At 40.0% G+C, this 20,658-nt stretch overlaps 1 protein-coding gene across 1 annotated transcript in view; it reads right to left on the reverse strand.

Moving 5' to 3' along the window:
• The window catches only part of LOC117820660 (inactive dipeptidyl peptidase 10-like), a 210,450-nt gene that overhangs the window by 86,275 nt on the left and 103,517 nt on the right, over positions 1–20,658 (reverse strand). The window contains exons 2-3 of the mRNA XM_034694508.1: positions 10,587–10,701; positions 4,368–4,463 (exon numbers count right to left, since the gene is read on the reverse strand). Coding sequence (XP_034550399.1) covers positions 4,368–4,463; positions 10,587–10,611 — 121 coding nt within the window. The 5' untranslated portion in view covers positions 10,612–10,701. The remainder of the gene's footprint in view (positions 1–4,367; positions 4,464–10,586; positions 10,702–20,658) is intronic.

Here is a 20,658-nt window from a genome sequence, read left to right on the forward strand (position 1 = left end):
TCACCAGTGCTAACTACAGATAATTGTGGGCTGTATTTGCCACCGAAGAAGTGTTTAAGAGGTGAGCCCTTTCAGAGGAACAATGCTCTGTGAAAAACTGGCTCTATTACAAGAGAATAAAGTGTACCTGATGAGTAAGAGGCCTCTCAGCAGCAGATCTAACCTGTAGTGATGCACTCCGTATGACTAATCATAGAGCTGTAATGTCAGGTTGTAGAAACACATCCATCTGTAGTTTCATCTCAGCACTCCGTCTACTCTGGTATAAATCAAAGTCACAAATGCAGATGAATATTTTAAACATTTCCCTTTGGACGCTGTCAAACTAGGAGTTTCATTCATTTGGTGTCAGGGGCGTCGGGACCAGTGGACAAAGGGCTTTATATGAGAGGGGCCCACAAAGAAACAATGAATGGCTGTTTATGCAGACTAAAGAAGAAAACACAAACATTGTTGATTCTAGGTGCTATTCACATTAATTCAACTCAACATCTGCCAATGGCAGCCATTTTTCCTCACTGGTGGGCTCACTCAAATTATGTTATTAAAGTATTTTCTCTGCTATTCAGGTTGAAAACTCAATAACAACAGGGAAACTGACAAGTTGTTCTTATTTTACTGCTTTTTATTGGGTAAGCAACTTAAAATAAATGCATAGGGTAAATTCTGAAGGGCATGTGGCCATGTTTGTAAAGCTAGAAATTAGATAATTTATTTGCCTCCATTGAAAGAAGACAGCTGACATTTGCATTCAATCACCTTTTAGCTCATTTAACTCTTTGATTAAGTCAACGGATGTGATAATAAATTAGGCTTTGCTTTAGTTGGACCTTTACATATCACTTTTCAGGTGTCGACCAATCAGGTAGCATGCTGTAAACTGTGTGTCAGTGTTTATAAGTAACAGATAATGTATAATTAGTAGATGGTTATGTGAAGTTAGAGACAAGACCGTGGCACGAAGACTGGTCATCTATTAGCCAGCCACCAGCTAAACAAGTTGACACTAACTTTTGATTTAAAGATGATTTTATTGATTTAAAATGATCAATTTATATCGCTTGAAACACTAGTCCCTCAGATTGGTCAAACTTATTTTGCGATGTATTCTTAACAGCCAATTTCTGAGTCAAATTAACATCAATTTAAAATGTTCATCCACATTAAAGTACAAATATTACTGTTTGCATTCTTAACAGATACAGAAAATAAAAGCATTACTTTTATATTTTCATTTTATTCTCACTCATAGTCCTGTGACTATTCCAGAGCCCCTACTGTGTTGGGGTTTGTGGCTACTTTGAGTCTGTTCCCTTCAATGTGGTTGACGTCTTCTTCACTCTACTGTTTGTGTATTTTAAAACCCCTGGCTAGTTTTTGCACAGTTTTCTTCCTCTCTTCTTCATCATCATTAATTATTCAACGTGCCACATATTGATTCAATAACGTGTGTGACATGGTTGTTCCTGGAATTCCTAATTAATGTTATGGGATTTCGACCAATCTGAACCAACCTTGTAATAGAGCCGGATGATCAGTAAAAAAGCTCAGTATGATAAAATAAAATCAATGATTATGAACCTCAAAGGTGTTTTTTTCAGTTATAGCTGATTATTATTGGTTAACTCAATTACATTGTTCTGAGTAAAACAAAAAGTATTTTAAAATGATATCAACACTAAGAAGAACAAATTTCATGCTGAATATCTAAGGATTGTAAAAGTTCAGTGTGGTACAGTGCTCAGTGTGCTTTGTTTTTGTTAAGTGTAAATCAAATTAATGTTTCTATCTCATGTATGATTTGTCAAAGGAGGCCAGATGACAGCTTTATTACTGTGTAACTAAAGTTTTAAAATAACTCCATCCAATTTGCACTTGACTTTCCCCTGGCTCACATGATATACCCATTCAGATTATCTCCAATGTCGACAGAGATGAAAGACTTTCAAGGCAAAACCTCCAAAGCCTCTGACTCAGAGAAAAAAAATCTAATTTTTGCTCCAAATCCTGGTGATCAATCTTCCCTCCTGCCCGTCTGTCTGTTATCTTCTCCCATTTGTCTGGGGTCTATTTTGCCCCATCCATCCACAGACCGGCCTATAAAGCTGACTTTTCTGACTGGCTCATCGCACAACAGCCAGGCTGGCTCTGTCTAGCCTGGGGTCAGCTCAGGGAATGAGATGGCGTTGCAAAGATAGTGGAAAAATGTCACCCAGGAATGAAATATTGATGGACAGAAAGGCCTTGCCTCTTTCACTTGCCCTCAGGCGTGGACTGAGAGTCACACAGTTGATGGGCAACGAACAGGAAAGCCAAAACAAACACACTAATCCGCACATTGAGAATGGAAACAACACAATTCTGTCCATTCTTTACCTCCGAGGTATCGTTATCCTCCACCCCCTCTAAGCAAAACACAATCAGGTTCTCGTGCACTTCACTTGATGTGGTTCATTTCCAGCCATAGCCTTTCAGGATTAACATACGATCTGCTTCTGGCAAATAAGGAATCAATGCAATGTAAATAAGGAGATGGAAAATGCATCCAAACATCAGAATTTGCATAAATACATGCAAAGGTAAAGCGGGGGTGAAGGATGGCAGTCTTGTTTAAAGCTGAACTGTCTGCAGGTGTGTTTAGTGAGCGTCAATAACAAAGGAGAGACAGCAGAGAGACATGTCAGCCCTCTGTTGCTCGACAAAAGCAGAGCGCTTGTTTGTTTTTGCAAAGCACGCTCAGAACTCATCCAGATGTCATTCATGTTGGGTTAGAGTCGAGCTGTGTTTGGTATAAATGTACAGAGGCATGAAGTGGGCCTGATTTTGTCTTCTAGTGGAATAGGCAGGCAAGAAAGCCTACAACGAAAATATATAAATATATTTGGCTCATTACAACCAATTTTAATGATTGACTTATGATCAAACAGGAATTCTGCACTGTGAGAGCAGACACCTCCTCAAGGCCGGCCATCATTAAGACTAATAATGTTGGAAGAAAACAACTCAGCTCGTGTTTTTCTGCCATATATGTCGTGAAATGAAAAATTACAGGACATTTAATCAGGTACTTTCAGTGTAAGGCATTCACTACACCATATATGTTGTGTACTTTAAGAGTTTACACCCGAAACAACAATACACAAACAACCCTGATACCCCACCACAGCAAGTTCAGCCATCTGCCAGCAACTCTAACTCTGACGAGGTAGAGATATCAGTGGAGCGTGTTTCTTGATAAATTTTGCAGCGTACTTGTGTGCATCTCTTGTTTTCTTAATCTGTGTGGTGGAAGAGAAAATGCTTCCTGGTGCACCTGAAACCAAGTCCTGATATTTGAAGCAGCAAACAGATTGATGGATATGTTGGCACCATGCAAAGACAGCTCAGGAAACTGCAAGTTTTTGGTGAGTGTTGTGTTGGGCAGCGTATTAAAGCATTCTGGGATACCTAGCACTGCACAACGGGACTCTTCAATTTACTTCAACAGGTGACCAAAGTAAGAGATGATGAGCCTGCGCGCCTGAGTGCAGGGCAAACAAACCCTTGCTACATGCATTCCTTGATAGTATCACATGTTTACAGATCACTGAACACATTTGTGGATCTTGCACAGAAGAACTGATGTGTATTAATAGCTCTTACAGTAAAACATTGAGACTTCTCAGCCATTAATAACCAAGTGCGCATCCACAAATTAGTGTACATATTTGCAGATCTGCATAAGCATTCGTGGATAAGTGTACAAATCTGTGCACACGTTTGTGGATCAGTTGAAGCATTTGTGGATCTCTTTCTGCATTTGCCAGTGTTTTGCCACAAAATTAGCTCCATCCCATCATTTACTCCCCGTGACTCATACAACTCCACAGTCTAAGTGTGTTCCAGCTGTTAGACAGACATTTTGAAGCACTACATCCTTTAACAGTCTGTTTGGAGCACCAGTGTTAACAAGCAAAGAGCAAAAATGCTGCTAGAAACATGAACACACTCACTCAGAAGTAACCCTGGTAAATGACCAGCTTCCTCAGGCATGCATGAAATATTACCTGTAAGAGTAACCAGACTGGTGTTGTGTTTGCAATCAGGTAACGCACAGTGATCTGTAGCTGTTTGCTCAAACTGAATTTGATTATTCAGGGGGAACTTTGCACCAAGCAACAAAAAGTAGCAGCAATCGTCATGTCTCACAACATAACACAAACATGTCTCTGATAAACAATATACAGACCAGCCTGGATAACAGAAATGTATTATTTCTGTGTCTTTCCTCTTCTTTAGTAGCTGCTGACTCATTTCCATCCATCTGAAGGATTTAACAGTAAAGCTCTTGATCCCAGCAGGTACAGTGAGTGTTTTGGATTACTCACCGTTAATCCATTTGGCCTCCGGGTCGTGCACTTTGAACTCCGGTTTGAACAGATCCTCCACCGTCAGTTTGGTGTCGCTCCCAGCCTGGCTGTCAACTGCAAAAAGAAACCATGAACATTCAGTACATGAAAGTTATCTAAGGTCAAATATATTAACCACATCTATACAGTAAACATATAGGAAATACATCAGTTAATATCCAGAAAGTCATTGTTTTTCTGATGCATACAGTTTGAATCAACTCTGTTATTAAAATGACTCACTTTCACCAGACACATTGAGATGTATTTCCAACTTAAAGACACAATTTTATCACATAAAAAATATGATACTTGATTTTGAAAGCATCCTGGGGATGTATATCATCTCTTCTCTGCATGTGTTAAAGACTAAGCTGTCAAAGTGCAGTTACCAAGAAAAGCTTTGTGGGAAATAAGCAACACTTTATAAAAAAAAAAGCCTAATGTTATATCAGCCAAATAGTCTGATAAATAAATGCACTGACACCTTGTATGGATGATTTTAGCTTTTTCCTACTTTACTGTCCACAGAACAATCAGAACATTTAGACCGCCTGCCTGATATGGTGGTTTGTGAAGCCCACCTCCTGTCATGCCAGAGCCAAAATATCCCTGAGACATGGACTCAACCAGACCTCTTTAGGTGTACTCTGGTGTCTGGAACCACAAAATTGGAAGCAGGAGTCCTGGAGGTGGTGATCACACTTGGTTTTCTGGCACATCCCACTAATGTTCAACTGGATGGGGATCAGGGGAATTTTCAACACCTTGAGCTTGGCCACCTCCTAGCATTGTTCTGTGGTCCAGATGCTCACTGTGCGGGCACTCTCAGAGGCGGACAGGGGTCAGCGTAAGTATCCTGACCATTCTGCAGCTCTGCAGCCCCACATGCAACAAAACAGTGATGCTCTGCGTGTGTTCTGACATCTCTCTGTCGTAACCAGCTTTAGCTTTTTTAGCAGTGTGAGCTCCAGCCTTTGCTCCTCAAGCACTTGAACGACCCATGACCCTCTCACTGGGCCCCTGGTTTTCCTTCCTTGGACCACTTTTGGTAGGTAGTCTAGTGACCCCTGCAGACTAAGAACTCCCCAAAAAGAGCTGGAGATGTTCTAAGCTGATTATTTAGCTATCACAGTTTGGTTCTTGTCAGAGTCGCTCACATCCTTACCCTTGTTCATTTGTGCTGCTTCCAACACATCACCTTCAGACTGTGTTCACCTGCTGCTGAACATATCCCATCCACTGACAGGTATTGTTGTAACATGACATTCAACGTTCACCCATCAGTGGTCATAATGTTATGCTGAGTGGTGTATTTTGACCAGAAGGGAAAAGGAAATGCAGAGCGTATTAGACATGTCTGAATTAGTTCTAAAGATATCACATAGCTAGGTCATCAGAGAGACATGATGGCTGCTCCAAGTCATAAATCTTTAACAGGTTAATTTAAATAAGTGTTATTAAAACAGGTTTCATTTAGTTACTCAAGTTAAAAAACTAACAGCAAAACCAAAGACAGCTTGATAGGTTCCTATACCAGATGATTTTCTTTAGAATATACTAGTCTTGGTCATTTTGCATTAAAATACACTTTGCAGAACTTTATAAGGGTTCATATTATTATTATTTTTTGGTTTTAGTGGCTGGAAAATTTAAATCTCTTGTTTTTGGAGTTGAGATGAAACTAAAACAGACATTATGCTTTAATAACACATAACTCTATCGAAATGGCAAATAATTGTCAATTAAAAACTTCATAATAAATATTTTAGTATCAATCACTGAGCAAATAGTGACAAAACGAGCAGCAGCCCTCTATGTTGAAAAATGAAGCCAATGTAGAAGTGCAAAAAGCTGCAGTTCAACAAATGTCGACTTAAGGCTGACTCCAAAGCCAAGCGAACCCATTAGTTCCCACGTATCACTGTCAATTTGTACAGCAGAAAATAACATGTTTACAGCCTGGTTCAAGAATGGTTTTGTCTCTATAGCTCATATGTTTATTTGAAGATACTTGGCATGAGTACACGTTTGCAGCTATATATAGATTAGATCAAACATGGAACATTTCCTGGGAGTTTGTGCATAAATATAGTCAATGTTGGACTTTTGAGTCACGTGGCTTGAAATTAAACTTTTAAACTTCTCCCCTTTATTGACAAAATAAATGTATCGAGCTTTAACACTGACGTCTTAAAGAAGACTTCTGTCTGAATTAATAAATCCCTTTACCCCTCCTTAAAACCATGTGTGCATCTGTTCAGCAGACGGTGCTGACAATCCGTGAAATCCAGATTTACACAAAGGTACTTAAACATATAAAGAAAAAGATGCACACTGAACAATGTTTATTGTGGGAACGTCATTTCATATGTTCATTAAGATGATCATTAGTGGACCAGAAAATCCTCAAGCTGCTCCAGTGTTGCCCCTGGATATGTTTCATTTTTAATTATGAAATGTTATGGCTTCTGCAGACAGACAGCGTGCCAGTTGTGAGCTCCTTCTGAATAGGACAGCTGCTGATTGTGAGCAGAAACGGAGGGCCAAGTCATTTTGAATGTCAGCCATATTGGCTTTCCTTGATAACTCCACACAGCGTGTTTGTTTATGGAGGCAATGAAAGTCTAACCAACCATAGAAAACCCCCCAGGGGGAGAGAGAGAGAGAGAGAGAGAGAGAGAGAGAGAGAGAGAGAGAGTTCATGGGCAATGAGAGGTGATGATTGGAGATGAGTAAATGAAGGGTTTCTCTTTACCTCATTTAAAAGCAGGTATACAATTTACCGTCAAATTCAAATAGAATAATGCTCAACTATCTGTACAGAGATGGTTAACAGTGTAATCATCCGACCCCAGCTGAGGCATCAGCTGCAGGAAAGAAAACAGCAACAGAGGAAGAGAAGAGATCATCATCCTCATCACGGTGAATGCTGACTCTGTTATTATGCTGTTTAATGCCGGTCAGGTAGTGAAGGATTAATCATTCAGAAAGAGGAAGATATTATTTCTCAGAAAACACTACTAATGCATACAGGACATGAATAGTGTAGAAACAAGAGGTGCCACTTTGTCCACAGGGGGTGCCAAAATCAACACAAGCAGACATTTTCTCACAGGAGCTTTAAGGAAAACTTGGGAACTTTTGAGTCTAAATGAGTAACATGTACACAATTTTTAATTTAATATGTTATGGCATCCTAAAAACTACTATAACACAGGACTTCCACCAGATCCATGTTCGGTCCGTCTCTGATCCGCTGTGGTCCGGCTCAGTGCTCTCTCGTCTGTCAACACTGCGTTTTCAGAACGCAGCACGAAGCAGGACCGCCGGACAGCTGGAGTCATATGGCCGAGTTTTTCCCGCGTCAATCACTGAATCAAGGATTCTTCTCCTCCTCCCCTTATCCATGTTGTCTTTATTGTCCTCTGAAAACCTCCAACCTGTTGACTCCAAGCCTGCCTCCGCTCAAAATTACATTTTGTTTTCATATTTGAGATAAAAAGGAACGATAACACAGAGTGTTTTATTCTGAAAACTAACCGGATGATTTCATTTTATATTGCCTGACTTCCTGTCCCTCTCCATCTGCTCTGTTGAAATTGATACATCATGCTCCAGCACCAGAGACGCAGCCGGAACGCAATCGAGCGGATCCAGTGGGAGTTAACACATTGACTAGAATAGAAACCTATCAGATCCGGAGCCGTGACGGATCGGAGACAGACCGGACAAGGATCTGGTGGAATTTGGCCGTAGCGTAACTCTTGGAAGCACACTAAATATAAGTCAGACCACTAAAGATCAATACAAACTACATTTACAACAAATGTATTGAACTTATTTATCCATGTACAGCAGAAAGAACCTTTAACAGAGGATACAATCTTCAATATTTAGCGGTTACAGTGAGCGTGGAGAAGGACCTGCTGCTCACACTATTGTTAATGAGCAGGTAGAAGGCTTGACTGTGCAGCAGAGCCAATTGGTTACTGTTGAGAGTGACAAACTGGGTCATGCTAAGTTCATGCAGGACCCAGAATTTGGTTTTAGTCAGCAGGGAAAGACACTTTTCTTATAATGTCGTTCAAATATAACCAGGTTTTTAATTGGGGCACTTAGACTTAGACTCGAGTGAAGCTGCTTCTGCTGTTTAAAAGTGCTTCTTTTATTCACTGACAGACTCTGATTGTTTCTCTAAGTGTTTGTCAAAATGTTGGAAAGGATCCCCACAGAGACGTAGAGTTAAGTTAAGACTAACTCACCCCCAAGTCAGAGATCACTGTGTGCACAGTTAAGCTGTGATATATCACCACTACATATTGAATCTGTGAGATATAGAGGTGAGCCTGAAGATGAAAGAGTGTGAATATTGTGAGGTAAATTAAGTGGGAAATGTAATTTATTTCATATTGTCCCTTCTATCATGATTTATGAGAAACTCTGGTTAAAGTTAATGCACCTGACTGAGGTTTAATTTGTCTTGAGAATGCTCCTTTAATTGAATACCTCTTTGATAAAGCACAGGCACAGAGGAGAGATGTTTCGGAAAAGTTAATCCAAGAGAATGTTAATTTATCTGTTTATCTTCAGTAAGAATTGGGGTCTTAATTGGGGTCTTAATTGGAGTTAAGGAGGCTGTGTTGTTTGCATATGTGTGTTTATGTACACTACCAGTCAAAAGTTTGGACACATCTTATTCAATGGTTTTTATTTATTATAATTATTTTCCACATTGTAGATTAATACTGAAGACATCAAAACTATGAAATAATCTGGTTTTGCTATAATATGGATTACAACAGTAGTTAAATAGGGCTATCCATTGTGTACTAACCCTACCTCTGAACAACACAACTGATGGTCTCAAACACATTAAGAAGGCAAGTCATTCTACAAATGAACTCTTGACAAGGCTCATGTTAATTAGAAACCATTCCAGGAGACCACTTCATGAAGCAGACTGAGAGAATACCAAGAATGTGCAAAGCTGTCATGAAGGAAAAAGGGGGCTACTTTACAGATTCTAAAATATAAAACATATTCTGCTTTGTTTAACACTTTTTTGTTCATTAAATAATTATATAAATGTTCTTTCATAGCCTTGATGTCTTTGGTATTAATCTACAATATTGAAAATAATTTAAATAAATACAAATCCTTGAATGAGAAGGTGTTTCAAACTTTTGACGTGTGGATATGAGGTTATATGTTGTTATTTGGGTGTGGTTGATGTTAGCTTGATGGTGTTATTGTACTTCTGTATGCTGTTTGATGTTTGCTTTGTGAAATCCTGGAATATTTTGATTGACTTTCAGTTTTCTAAGTCTCAACGTGAAGAAAAGACTTTGAACGCCTAATTTATAGGACAGGTGAGAAGTAAGAAGAAGCTCACAAAATTCCAGTTGCAAGAATCCTGCAGACCTTCATCAGGCAACAAGCACCTGAACATTGCCATTCAACTTTTAATTTGCGAGTTGGACAGTGTGCAGGATTCTCTCAACTCGAGTTTTATAAGTCTGAATAACTCCATGATGGGTGGGTCATTTATGCAACCAGACAACAAAATCAAAGAGTCAGTCATTCATTCGTTTGTTTGATACTCCAGCAGCGAATCTCATGCTCAAATTTCAGTTCAGTTAGGCTTTGGTGTGTTAAGCCTGGGTCATTCTTGGTGAGGAACCCACACAGAATTATCACCATATCTGGAGTACCTCTTAGCCAGCCTGCCTTATCAACCCCACTCTCACTCAGACCTCTTACACTCTTACATAAATCTCTGAGTAACTGCTGTGGATAATTTTTTAAAAGAGGCTGTTTCTTCAGCATGCTGTCAATCATCTCGTCTGACACCTTCACACCCACAGCAGTTACAGGCATTCAAAATCAAAATATAACTACAACAAGTCTTGTCGTTCATGGTCCTGTTTCATTTTGTAGGTATTAAAGAGGCATCACTGTAAATGTCAACCTGTTTCATAACAGAAAAAATCCCTTACAGGAGCTTTAATGTCATGCAAAGCCTTATGTGCATGACATTCAGTTGACACATTCAGTTGTTCTTGATGTAGAATAAAAGGAGAGTTTGGCAAAAGTCTTTGAAGATGCAGAAAAAACAGCCAAAGGAGCTTTTTCAGAGAAAAACAGGTTAACACAGAAGCTTTAAGACAGCAGAGCACAATCACAGCATTCTGTTACCTGGTGTGAGGAGAATGACAGACATGGTGATGAGGGAGCAGACCACCAGGATGACCAGCAGAGCGATAGCAATCCCTTTCCAGTTCCTCTGAGGAGGACTCACCCCACCCAGGTCCTGCAGAGAGACAGAGAGGAAGAAAAAACACGATTCAGAGAGGAACAGAAGGAAAGACTGTGCTGTGGTGCATTTCTCTGAAAAATAAAATCACATCCACTGATGACAAAAGCTCAAGTATGCAGCAGTCTCTTATGCCTTGACACACCTTTCCCCCTCTGAACCCTGCAGAGGGAATAAGTCCACCACTGCCGATTTCAGTGCCATTTCTACTTATCATCATGTCAGTTTTTGGAGCCATGTTAAACGACTCTGTCCCCAAAATCTAAACAACCTGAGCTAAAGGTTACGTCATTCATTAAACAACAACTGATGCAAGTTTTGTAATTGTTTCATAAAAAAAACATTTAAAAGTAGACTTTCTATTTACCTTTTGGTTCCTAAACAGACACAAATATTGACCTTATGAAAACATAACTGAGTGAAATGTGCATCAAATCTTTCTTGAAAACATGCATGTTACTTGAGCTCTGTTTGTTTTTTGTCAGGTATAAAAAGGGTAAAGTCTTTGGTTCTTATCTTTGATTGATTGCAACAGGATATAGTAAACACAGCAATGCACGAGGGTAGCTTCTGCATCCAGATGATAACATATTCTGCACACTGCATATGGTGCTGCTTCTTCCTGCACCTATAAACATGGGTCACATTGAGGCTGTGTACTTTCATTACAATCCCCTGCACGGTGAAGGATTTGCAATGAAGGGCTTTGCATGAGCCACACTGTAAGCCTGAGAAATGAAACTCGCTTTCTGATTTGTGTTTCTCTGCTGAAAAAATGAGGAGTATTTGCATGATTCAATCCCTGCTTGGCCAACCTTTCTTTTCAATCACAACACCTGACCTTTGAAAACAGACTTTCTGCTGGCTCAAGGAGTCTCACTTTCTGGGGCAGCGTTGGATGTTGTGTGTTATGACCCTCTGACGGAGATGTTACTACATTTTTTGACAGATAAGGGTTTCAAGGGCTCTGTCAGTCAAAGCGGCAGCAGAAAGTCTTCGTTTGAGCCTTCTGAGTGACCGTAGAGTACAGAGTGTGATTTTATCTGCGGTGAAATAGCTATCCAGGAGAGTTTGTGTAGCTTTGGCCTGCAACTCCATCCCTGAGTCCTGGTATTAGAGCATCTTAAACTTAGTCCTCCTGCATGTCTGCTGCCTCTGATAAGGTGAATTAAGTCTCCCCCTATGAATTTCTTCTCCCTGCAGATCCTCTTGGCCTCAATTACCCACAACACCCTGCAGGTGATGTGCAATGTTTACTGGCCACCCTGCTACTTCACCTGGATCGGCTGCAGAGGCAGGAGAAACAAAATGATTGACAATTAGAGCCAGGTTGTGTGTTCACGAAGACGCTGTCATAATGTTTCACTGAATTTCTCTGCAATCCATTTTCTAAGCACTTGACATTTTGTTTTATGAGCAGCACAGCTCACGTTTTTAACAGACTGTCAAACACGTTCTCACTCCCAGTTAGTCAAAAACAGAAGCTTCATGTTCCCAGAAGAAATCATAAGTCCACTTTGACTGACACAAACATAATTCATGGCTTTAAGTTAAAGAACTTGTTGGTTCTCTCAATTTTAAATATCCCTCTAGCTTTGAGATGGACTCAAAGGTCAAGTCTGCAAAGAATGGCTGTCAGTGTAGCTGCTGAGTTAATGATATTACATGAGCAGTGTCAATCTGTTCATTTAAAGTATGGTAATGCATGTGCTATAATTATCAATAAATAGTTGACGCTATGAAATGGTAAAGGACGAAAAAGAAGAATAAAATCTGGATGGAACTCTATTGAACTCCTTGAACATAATGGGATGTGTATTTCTTTGTATGAGCTGAATATAAACAGGACATAAAAAGTGTGAAAGTCATGTATGAAAGGCTCACGGCCAGAGTGAGCTGACTTTCAACTGCGTTTCAAGCTTTAGGTCGACGCTATTTAAAGCACCTCTTCAACACCTAGAAAAGGTGATATCAGCTCGCTTCAGATCAATGAGAAAACTCTGCTTTCCTCATCACACTATTAGTAGTATCCTAGTTTAACAGATGCAGTAATACAGCAACTAGGCAGTTTCCATTCCAACTGATAGATAGCATAAGAACAGTGATAGGCTAACATTCACAGCAACATCACATGACTCGAAAAGCCCTACTCCTTCAACTCCTGGTTACGAGAATGTTTCCAGCAAGTGAAACCAGGAGAGTTTGTCCTTTTCATCACTGGAACCTCCACATTCGCTATGTTGGTCCAAGCGGCAACCTCCAGTCTAAAAATAGGAGTCCAATGCGAAAGTACTAAAAACTGCAGTTCATTGAGGATCCGCTTGAGGCTGGATCCGGAAGTACCAGAAACCAAATACACACCAATTCAAAAAAGTCGATCTTTACAGCAGAAATAAACATGATTACAGCCTGGTACAAAAGACGAGTGTAGTCTGGATAGCTCATTTCTCGATCGGCACAAACTGTACAGGGGATGAATTTTTTATAACGCGGCAATTTCAGGATATTTAGATTACAAGTCTTCCAATGAGAGGCACAGCTGACTTGATTGACAGGTGCTGTTGGCTGGGAGTATCAAAGCCCGCCTCTTTACGTCACAATCGCTCGACAGCAGCAATATGGCTGCCGCCGACAATTGGCCTCAAAACAGCATTTCAGAAACAGATGGGTGACGTTACCGATACTACGTCCATTATTTATACAGTCTATGGGCCTGATCTACTAAGATCCCAAATAACGAGCACTAATTTGCGTGTGCAAATAATAATTTTGCACGTGCTATTTCTGGGTGTGTTGTGGGTGATCTACCATGACTGCGTGCGCAAATGATAAGTGCAAAAGTGGTGCGGACCGCCCAATTTTACGAGGATTTTGCGTGTGCTATCGGCTGTCAGCATGGAGAGTTTGAGAGAGCAGATAAATGAAGTTTGAAGCCATGGAGTTGGAGATCTTTGTGGAGGAGGGAAATAAACACATCGGTGAACTCCAGCAGAGACATCTCAGCGTTAGAAACGCGATTTGGGAGGCCATCTGTGAAAAGGTGAATGATGTGAGAAAAAACAGAAGATCTGCCGATGAAATAAACGCATCTACTCTACTCCAAAACGCAGTCAGTGTTTTGATGGAGTTTAGAGAGCAATTTGATAAGGCTAAGTCTGCCACTCTTGCTCTAGAAAAGTTAGGCATCACTTTGATGAAGACAGTCGCCTCAGTGTCCCAGGGAGCAACTTTTGGGTGAATGTTTTTAATGCCTGATATCATCATCCAGCAACTGTCCCAAAGATTCACCAGCCTAAATGGAACTGGGAACATGTTTGAGGCCATTCACCCCAACACATTGCTGCAAGCATGAGATGAGGAGTTACACCAAGCTGCCTGCCGGTTTAGTGAGTGCTCATTCTCCAAGTTAAAACTAACTAAAAACCCCTTGATGAGCACGATGGGAGAGACTGAGTGGACATGTCATGTTATCTATCAAGAATGACAGATCAGAGAAAATGGACATACAGCGCATCGTGGACATGTCCGCGGAGTTTAAGGCTCGTCCAAACAGTGGTGAGTAGGCCGAACTTCATATTGATTTTTTGTTTGTATGTGAACATGTGGGCCACTGTGCCAATTTTACTAATCTTCATATCTGTTGATACAGTGACCTACTGTGCTCTCATTATATGAAAAAGTTAAAGTGGGTGTCAGAATGATGCGGCCGCTATCCGTGGTGCTGAACTGCTTTGAATTTGTGTAGTTTTTTTATTATTTTTTTGTTCTCTTGGTTTGATTGACTAAAACATTTAGTAATGCTTGTAAGCCCCGCTGTTGCGGGCATGTTGTAAAGCGATGTTATGATGAGCTTTACAGTGACCGCAGCCATGTGTGCGTAACACTGTGCCAGTTTGCACCTGCCTTTCAAACGTGCTAAATATAGACGCAAAAACATTGCGCGCTATCTGCTTCAGGTTTGATAAATCACATTGCGTGTGCTAAATGATTACATTTGCATCTCCTCCTCCCAGTATTTTGCGCGTCCTGATAATCTGCATGTATTCTGCATATTCATGAAGGCAAACACGCTAAATGGATAGCGACTGCTATTTTGCTCATTTGACAGATGCAATCCTCTGTGCTCCTGGTTAGTGCATCTGCTTTGCGCACGCTATCAAGTTTGCACCTGTTTTTATACACACAAACCTTTAGTAGATCGGGCCCCAAGTGTTGGTCTCATAACTTCATAGACTGCTTTTAAAGTGAGAGAGTGGGGAAAGCCCCCCTCATTCACTTGACTCAGTTTGTAAACGTCTGTATATTTTTGAGTGGTGTCCAACATTTTACAAACATGCTCAATCCCAAATGTAGAGGCATTTGACCTCCTCACTGCTCCAAGTCAACGATGACCCATTTTGTTTCAGAGCGGGGCTTCTTACTTTGCAAAGTACAACCAACACAAATGTCAATTGTTTATCAAAAATTAAGCAAGAGCACATTACCCCCATCCTTGCCTCCCTCCACTGGCTCCCTGTTAATTTTAGGATTCATTTTAAGATTTGATGGTTTGTTTATAAATATCTTTAAAGGGAGTAGCTCCACAGTATATTTCTGACCTCCTGCAAAGCTACACTCCTGCAAGGTCTTTGAGGTCCATGGTCAGCAGCTTCTTGTGGTCCCTAAGAACAGGCTGAAACCAGGGGTGGCTGTGCTTTCTCGGCAGTGACCCCCAAACTGTGGAACAAGCTACCCCCCCATGTTGGATTGTTCCCAACATTTATTTGCTCTTACAGTGTTTATTATTATTATTATTATTATTATTATTATTATTATTATTATTATTATTATTATTATTATTATTATTCATTTATTTATTCATTTATTTATTCATTTATTTATTCATTTATTTTGTTTTTTTAAGTATTTTTTAAAGTGTTTTATGTGTTTTATTTTCTGACAGCGCTTTATGTTTCGTGTTTTAACTTATTTTACCTCACCGTGCAGCACTTTGCTAAACTTAATTGTTTTTTTCAATGTGCTTTATAAATATAGTGGATTGGATAAGAACAGCCCTGTGATGCTGTGTGCTCTGGTCCACTTTACAACACTGTGAACACAAAAAGACCAAAGAGAAAAATACAACAATATATCATTTTATCATCTGAATCTGAACAAAGGAAACAAGCTACAGTTGTGGAAGCAACTTAAAGCACAGGTTACTGGATGACTGTTTCATGTTTGTCCAACCAGTACGTCACCCTCCTTATTCTTCATCGAACGTCACAAAGACTGTTTTGTGTATTAAAACAAAAAGCTGGAAGACAGCTCTGAGAGATAAAGCCCGAGGGTTACTTAAAGCTCCTGGGAGGAGTATTTAGCTGCTGGTAGATGAGACTGAAATTAATACTGATGCCTCTATAATTTAAAAAGGAAGCCAGACCGTCAGAGACAGAGAAGGTTAATTGTTTCTATAAAGTTATTTCATACATGTCACCTCGCTGTAGGGCAGGTGCCACACAAGGTGATTAACAGCATGCCAAAGACACAGACATTTTCAAAATGTCCATCTAAATAAAATATGCTTTGTCTGAAAACTCTTCTTGCACTCACACAGGACAAGAACAACAAAGAGATAAATCCTCCTGGTTTGCTGCCACAATCCACAAAAGCTGCAAGTTTCTCGTAGGAGCTCAGATGAGTCATATTTTGAAGTATCAGGCCACTGTCAAAGCTAAAATCATGAGACAGGCTGGGAGAGAGAATGGGCTGGAAAGTCAGGACAGAAATGTCAGATGAACTGAGTGATGGGGTGATTATGAGAGAGGCACCAGCAGTATTTGTCTTACACACAAAGAATCAGTCAGAGCAAGAGTAAGCAGCAACAACCCAAATCAAACTCATCTTCCTGAAGTGAGTAACCGAAGCCTTTCCCTCAGAGTCCATGCAGCACCTGTAACCGTGACCTCGGACACATTACGAGTCTGTAGTGTTACATTTCTCACAGCCCTCACTGGACTCATCTATTCTCCGGACTTGGCTCGCTGCGTCTTTCATTAAAACTGCAAAACGCTGACATGTCCTTGGAAAGTGACAGCTACCCTAAATGGCCCTTGTGCCTCCATGCATGAGATTCTTTCTCCCTCTTCTTTTTCTCCTCCTCATGTTCTCCCCCCGAACCCCGTGTTTTAATCATCATCCTAAATTTATTCACCTGATCACGAGAAGTAATTGAACCTGGGAATATTCAGACCCGGTGAGTCTCTCCATTACCATTACCGGGATTGAGGAGTGTAGGAAGGGATGTGATGGACAGTTAAGAAGACTCAGACAGCCGCTGAGCTCTAACATTACCGTTAGATCCTCACTAGATGAAATGCACTTCTCAAGAAATCCATGTAGACCAAAGGGAAGGCTGTGACCTTCACAGGCTTCTTCAGAAATGAGAGGAAGTTAGCGTTACAGGTTTCTTTGAGGAAATGGTGACCAACAGTGATGAAAATAGTGCTTATAGTCACTGATGGTACCTTTATTTTCAAACACTGATATTATTTGGCCAAGCAGAAGAAGACAGATAAAAAAGGGTAGTCGTTATCTTAACTTGTCATATTTTAGATTCAATATCACAAAAAACGAGTAAAAAAACACCTCAGACAGGTTTACCCAGCTCATTTTTTTATCTCTATCACCTCTCTCTCCCTGCTGCTTTTCCTGCCATCATGTCATTTATTTTCAAAATGTGTTATTTACTTCTCATAAAGGTGCAAGTTTGCTCCACACAGGGACACAGAGTTATAAATAAACTTTCCAACAGCCTGGGCAGTAAAAACAAGGTCGTACCTTCATTTTTCACTGCCTGGAAGTAAAAGTATGAGGATGACAGCCTGTTTCTGTAAAAGTATCTCTTTATCTAACTCCTTTCCTTGTATTCAGTATACATTCAGGAGAACTTGTAGGAGTTTGACACTTATTGTGCTGGTTTCAGATGCGTTGCTATTTCTAAACGTAAATGTGTTGTGCTGAGGGATGATTAGAAATCTACATTTCACTGTATTTTTAACAAATGCTATACACCTGAGTGTGTGCAAATCTGCTAAGGGTAGCATGTATGATTGCATGTGTCTAAATATCAAAGCAAAATGACAGGTTAACAGAGCAGGTGAAAAATAATCTCTTGTGCTGACAGTATACCCGCTGGAACGAGAGATTAGTATGACTGACAGAGTGAAAAATCTGTATTTACAACCCTGGAGGGAGCAGATCATACAGGCGTTCAGGTTGAAAGTAAAAAATGAATAAAAAGGTAAAGGAAATAAAAGGTAAAAGGAAATTAACCTTTCACAAAGAGGTCTTTCAGAACTGCTGAAACTGCTGGTCATAGAAGTCTTCGTTCTCTGTAACTTTGTGAGGATGGATACCTTCACAAATAAAGACAGCTATAGTGTCAGTTATTATTATTAGTTGTACTACCTGTGTTCTTTAGAGAGGCAAGGCACATTTTTCAAATAGCATCTGACTTGTCATGTTGGCTGTCAAACTTTTTATTATACTTGCCCAGCTTCTGCCATGTTTGCTTTCCACAACTCCTACACTATACTCCAACATACATGTGTATACATCGACACAGGTCTAACATAAGAGGCATAAAATAGAAATATAACACAAAGACATTATTGTGTTAGTTACATTTATTCATACATCTCAAATGGATCAGATTTAACTAATGCATCTCCATTTCACTCCAAAACTGCATCCATACACAGCTGCTCTGCCGATGCATTTGCGACACTCCCACACACGTTCATTTATCTTTGCAAATCAATATTTCCTGATCATGACAGGACACAATTTCTTCCCATTGATGTTAGAGTTCTTTGCATAACTCCCTTCAATTAAAGCCAATAATAATTAAGCTTTCTGAGCAATTTAAACTGATGTAACAGTAACCCCCCAAAGTTGTTCTAAGATATGTTTGCAGAGGCTAGCTTTTTTACCCTATGCTAAGCTAAGCTAAACACACCCAGAGTGTGATGACTCAGAGATTGCACCAGTATCAATCTGAACCTTACCTTCAATAAGACTCTTTATTATTTTAGGAATATTTCTATGACTGTACTTGTTTTTATTTACATCAGAATCACTTCTGTGTAACTTTAATTAAAGAAAAATCTAAAGAAAACCAGGAAGGAGGTAATGTATCAAGCATTTTACATATTCCCCTTACTCCGTTAGTTATGCTGTGAGCCATTCATTTTCCTCTTCCCAACATGGAGTGAAAACTGCACAGGCAGCCATTCAAATCCCACAGATCTCCAACTGTCTATATGTTCACATCTAGAGATGGCCGACTCCTCTGTGGGCTCCATGGTTTAAACACACTCACAACAAATTTGCTTTTTTGAGCTGGTTATTTGAAAATAAATCTATTGATCAATAAAAGATGCAGCTCTTTTTCTTACTTCATCCTTTTAATCTGAGGAATTTCAGATCTCAGTCAGCGCAATGCTCTGAGCTCCTCTGAGCTGACAGAAGAGCTGCCTCTGAGGGACGCTGATGCTATAACAGAGGTCAGAGTTTGTGATGATTGAATGAAAAGCGTTTCAGCTCTGATGTCTCACTTCTGATGTCAATTCCCAGCAGTGTTTTATCCATCACTGTGGAGGGTCACCACACTGACTCTCCACATGAAGGGTTACAACAATTAAAAGAAAATAACGAAGATGATTCCTTTAAATCTCAGTGTCAACAAAAAATAACACAAAGTACAAAAAAAAACAACCTTGATGCTTATTTTACTTCAATCAGTGATTATATATTTATGAAACCCAGACCACTATTCAAACCTTCTCTTAATCAAAGTGACTCTGACTGCAAGTCTGCCTTCTCTCTCCGGAGTCAGAACCATCACACTCTGTCAATCAAATCAATAATTCATCAGGCCAGGAGCATTATGGGTAAACCGTCATTGTTGAGGTAGTTGTGAGGGACATAGGTGAACAGTGATTGACGAGGCAGCGTTTCTATGGAGGCTGTTCCCAGACTTTGTTAAGCATCTGTTTTCAGGTCTGTTTTCTTTTTGTTTCACACAAGGTCGGCAGCTTTTCTGGTAAGATTTAGGCGAAAAAAGAAAGAAGTTCTCTCAAGTATACACATCGTGGTATGGGTTATCACAATCTGGTCGCCCATCTGCTCTAGTTTGACAGCTATGTAGCCTTTGGGGGTGACTGCCAGTTTTTAGGGGCAGTCCTGTTGTCAGTAAGTATTCAGAGAAGAGATAAAGGATATCAAGGCTGAGATATGTTTTATTTTTTACTCATGCACTCACCATTGTGTACCGTCTGAAAGGCAGCAGAGGCCAGGACTGAGCAGGAGTAGAAAGGGCATGATCTGATTGCTAGCTGCGCTTATATTTACACAGATATTTGTTTACAGAGATGATTTAAAGGACAATGAAAAGTGGTGGTTAGGTGAAATATAATCCTGACATGGGACTTATTTCACTCTGAAGGGAATCTATTTCACATTACCACCCGCTCACTATGCATCATCCCAGTTATTATCCAGCTACCAACGAAAGACATAAACAAGTTGGCACAAAGTATTGATCCCAAGATAATTTTTCTTTCTTCAAAATAATTTATTTATCCAGCTAAAACAACCATCCCTCAGTTTTGTGGCACTGATGCAGATAATAACAGCAGCACATGTGTAAAGTCCTCTTCCTGTAACTTCTCATTTTTCATTTTCTGCTCACTCATCTAGTTCTGTCACTCTGTTAATGCTCTGTGATGCTCCGAGATGCTGTTTATGTTCGCTTTGTGACTGTTTTCTTAAATTTGGTACATGTCTTAATAAATCAGCGCCTTGTTTTTAAACATCCCTCGCTAATTTCTGCACAGTTTTCCTCATCTTCTTTTCTCTAATGGTGACTGCCACCAATCTAACGTGTTGTGCTCTCAACATAAACTGAGTTAT

Source organism: Notolabrus celidotus, chromosome 10 (assembly GCF_009762535.1).
Source record: "Notolabrus celidotus isolate fNotCel1 chromosome 10, fNotCel1.pri, whole genome shotgun sequence".
NCBI lineage: Eukaryota > Metazoa > Chordata > Actinopteri > Labriformes > Labridae > Notolabrus > Notolabrus celidotus.